Source organism: Vanessa atalanta, chromosome 2 (assembly GCF_905147765.1).
Source record: "Vanessa atalanta chromosome 2, ilVanAtal1.2, whole genome shotgun sequence".
Taxonomy (NCBI): Eukaryota; Metazoa; Arthropoda; class Insecta; order Lepidoptera; family Nymphalidae; genus Vanessa; species Vanessa atalanta.
In genome coordinates, this window is record NC_061872.1 from 2,343,634 (window position 1) to 2,347,837 (window position 4,204).

General features: G+C 34.9%; 1 protein-coding gene across 1 annotated transcript; it reads left to right on the forward strand.

Annotated features, from left to right (window-relative positions):
* The first annotated feature begins 731 nt into the window (after positions 1-731).
* On the forward strand, positions 732-2,462 carry LOC125073695 (cytochrome P450 6k1-like). Its single transcript, XM_047684668.1, has one exon. It carries the CDS (start codon positions 773-775, stop codon positions 2,264-2,266), a length of 1,494 nt encoding a protein of 497 aa, XP_047540624.1. The 5' UTR covers positions 732-772; the 3' UTR covers positions 2,267-2,462.
* The last annotated feature ends 1,742 nt before the right edge of the window (positions 2,463-4,204 follow it).

Consider the following 4,204-nt stretch of genomic DNA (forward strand, 5'->3'; position numbering starts at 1 on the left):
TGGATACACGGTAAATTATATGAGATGTGTAGATCTTTAGAGATCATATGAGTTATATTCCAAGAAAGTGGGATTTAGGTGAAACTACCGATCAAAAATATGTTTAAAAAAAATCCAAATTTGTATTTGTTTCCATTGCTATTTGTTAGATCGTAATAAACTTATGCGTATTAGCAGCACTTAAACTCAGTTTGTACTTATGGCAATTAAAGTCATGATACAGACGGACATCAACCTTGGTAATGATAATCACATCCGATGTGATTACATTATACTTTATAACTTGGTGTTATCTACGACTTTGTTCGCTGAAATAAGTTTTAATATATGTAAATGAGGATAAATAATAAAAAAAAAATAAACAATTTTCTAGTACACCTGAAATTAGAAATGATAGAATCTGATGAATGTAATTTAACGGTACCTACACAGACAAGGTTGCACAAAGCCCTACAAATATTTGGGAACGAATAATATTTCATTATTTGTTTAAACTTGGTTTAAAAAAAAGTAAGCTGACATTAGACCTTTCTCATCTGTCACAAAATACAGATAGTAATTCGTTAGTAGTTGTCAAGTAAATAAACATATACATACAGAACGTCTGCCAGATTTTGCTAGAAATGTATATTTGTGCAACAAAGCTACTTTACACGTGACACTAGAAAAACAAAATAATGACATAATCTATTTAAATGCAATAACACTTAGGAAGTTTATCATTCATTCAATGTGATTCGACTCAAGAGCGATACAATATTTCCCTATATCAATGTTTCTCCTGATCATACTTAGTGTAACTATCATAATTTTTAGTTTCATCTATTGGAACGGTGAATCCAATGAGAGATATTGGAAAAAGCGTGGTGTTAAATTCTACACGAAGAATAAAGTACTTGGAGTATTTTGGGACTTCCTGACGAAAGATGGACCTTTATTTCAAATATGGCACGATATTTACAAGCAATATCCTAACGAACCCGCCGTTGGAGTAGGCTCTTTTCTAACGCCGGCGCTTTATGTTCGAGATCCAGTAAATGTACAACATGTGTTGGCAACAAACTTCAACGCCTTCAGTCACAGAGGATTCGAACCCAACAAAGAAGATATTTTGGCAAATAACATTCTATTCCTGAATGGAAAAAAGTGGCAGCTGGTCAGACAGAGCTTGACACCTTTATTTACTTCAACCAAATTAAAAAGCATGTTTTATATAATGGAAAAAAGTGCACAAGATTATATCAGTTATTTAAAAGATAATCCAAATTCAATGAAAGGCGATACATTTAATAATCTCTCAACATTTTGCAGTGCGGCCATCGGTGCTGCTGTATTTGGTGTGACAACAGAGTCCATATTTAAGTCTCCTTTCTTAGCAGTAGCGCAAAAAGCATTTGAACCAACTTTTATCCGAAATATGAAATTTACTATTTCTAACCTGAGTTCAAATCTGTTTAAAATATTAAATATAAAATTATTCAAAGAATTTGAACACTTCTTTATTAGTGCAATTAAGCAAGTAGTTCGTCAACGTGAACGTGAGAACGTTAAGAAACATGACTTTGCAGATATGTGTGTGTCAATACAAAGTAAAGGAACATTAAAAGATCCTGCAACAGGTTTCAAATTGGAGCCCACCGATGAACTTCTCGCAGCTCAAGCATTTTTCTTTTTCATAGCCGGTGTCGAGCCAACAGCGTTTGCGATGTTTGCAACATTGGTAGAGTTAGGTAGAAACCCAGAAATACAAAAACGCTTACATGAAGAAATTGACGAAGCATTTGAAACTAGTGATAGCAAATTGACATTTGACGGAATCGCCAGTATGACTTACCTTGATATGGTTATGTCTGAAGCTATGCGAATTCATCCACCTATCGGATTTCTGTCCAGGCTTTGTACAGAAGATACAGTACTTCCTGTTGGTAATATTAAGATCGATAAGGGAACGAGAATTTTCACGCCAATATACGAGCTGCATCATGATCCGAAATATCACCCGGATCCAGAAGTTTTTAATCCAGAGAGGTTTTCTCGAGAAAACCTTAAAAATATGTTAGACATTACCTTCCAGCCATTTGGAAAAGGAAATCGAATTTGCGTTGGAATGAGATATGCACAGCTACAAGCTAAGACAGGTTTAGTATATTTGTTGCGAAACTTCACTGTGAATACAAACATTTTTAAAGGGGGTTTGAAATACAAAAAAGACCAAGTGCAACTAAGATTGACCAATGTGGATGTAGAATTCGTTCCAAGAACATAAATGTTAAAGAATATTATTGGTAAATGTCCTAAAGGGCAAATTATTTATAACATCAATGAATACATAAGTAGCTAGTATTGCTAAACATCAACATGCAACAACAGCGTGAAACATCAACAACAATATAATGGTGTATATTTTAATAAGTTACTTCATTGTTTTAAACTTTGTGAAAAAAAAAAATATTTTCAATAAATAAAAATATTATAAAAATTAGTTTTATTTAAATTATAATTACTTTTTAATGGGACACATGTACTAATGATGTCATTTATCATATATACGCGCTCACTGATTATTATTAACAACGGTGCGGTAGGGACTACTACCGAGATAGAGTATCCCGCGACAGAATGTAATAGGCAGTGGCGTAGCTATCGTAGGGCCAGGTGGTGCAGTGCACCAGGACCCCGGAGCTCAGGGGGCCCTCTAACCTAAGCTTTGAATAGAGATGATGTATGGATTTAGCCTACTAATGATAAGTTCAACTCGCTGTATCCTGTATCCTATTCTTATTCCTAGTTATAATTTTGAAGGGCAATATAAAGTTAAAGATGGAGTGGAAAGGGGGGGTGAGGGCCCAATGATTTTCTATGCACCGGGGCCCTTGCCCACCTAGCTACGCCACTGGTGATAGGCCTGTATATACTGTGTTAAACAACTAAAATACACAATGAGTATCTACAGACGACAACAGTCTATTCTTTTTACTAAGAAGGTTGCAAAGATCAGTTTACTCGCTAATTATTACTTGTAGTTAGTGGTCAACTTCGCCCATAAATTGCACTGTTAGAAATATACTCGTATAACTCCTTAACAGCTAATGCGCCACCTTGCATGGCACATTAAATAATTCATGTTTTTAAGTTATTTTCAAATGAAGAGAAACGTGTTGTTATATGTAACAATACGACATTATTAACATTAAGTCCTTAAATATATACAAATATAAATTAAAAATAATTACTGTATAAATCTTGACCGCGTGGAATGGTGGCAAGAATGCTAGCAGCATTTCCCCGTTGAATCGCAATTCCGATAAAAACGGGCAAAAAACGAACCAATAATCCTGTCAATAATAATGAGGCAATAAGACGAGGTATTATATATTTGATGAAGTTTTTTGCACTACTACTCCAAGGGCCTATATTTAAATTAACTTAAGTTATCTATTTAAATTTCTAAGAAAAGATCCTGGAAAAGTAACTGAGACACGAAGATATATCTTCCCTTCTGATCGCTTCAATAATAAATCCACAAGTTAAGAAGTGGCATAATTTACTGATCAAAATTATTTTCCCAGCATATCTTCCACATGTGTATCCTTACACATGTGGAAGATTTTTCTTTCGATACATGTAGGTTCTCACTATATTTTGAAATAGTATTTTATTTTACTGCATATTCAGGTGGGCGGGCAAATTGGCCATCTGTTGGTAAGTGGTCATCACCACCTACAGACATTAGAGCTGTTAAATATTCTCATTGATCCTTAGATCGCCAATGCGCCACAAACCAAGGAACGTGAACCAAAAATGTTATGTTCCTTGTGCCTGGAGTTAAACTGACTAACTCTTCAAATCGAAACACAACAATACTAAGTATTATTGTTTGGCGGTAGACTATATGATGAGTGGGTGGTACCCATCCTGACGGGGTTGCACAAAACCATACCACCAAATATAGAGAAATGCATGCCCTGGTTTATGCCCGCAATTTTCACTTAAGATTTCACCGAGCCATCACAGAATACTTTTTGGAAAAAAATAAACACTCACGTAAAAATAATAGTCGTTTTCGCTTTCTATTTTCACCACTTACAGTTTTGCCCGTGGGTGGATCGTATATCGAGACGTCGTGATTGTATTTGCTTGTTGTTGTTTGCTTAAACATCTTTAAATTGAACCGCCCGCATAAGATACACTGGTCGGTTTTAGT

Coding starts and splice junctions, on each gene's coding strand:
- LOC125073695 (XM_047684668.1), top strand. CDS start 773: ATGTTTCTCCTGATCATACTTAGTGTAACTATCATAATTTTTAGTTTC.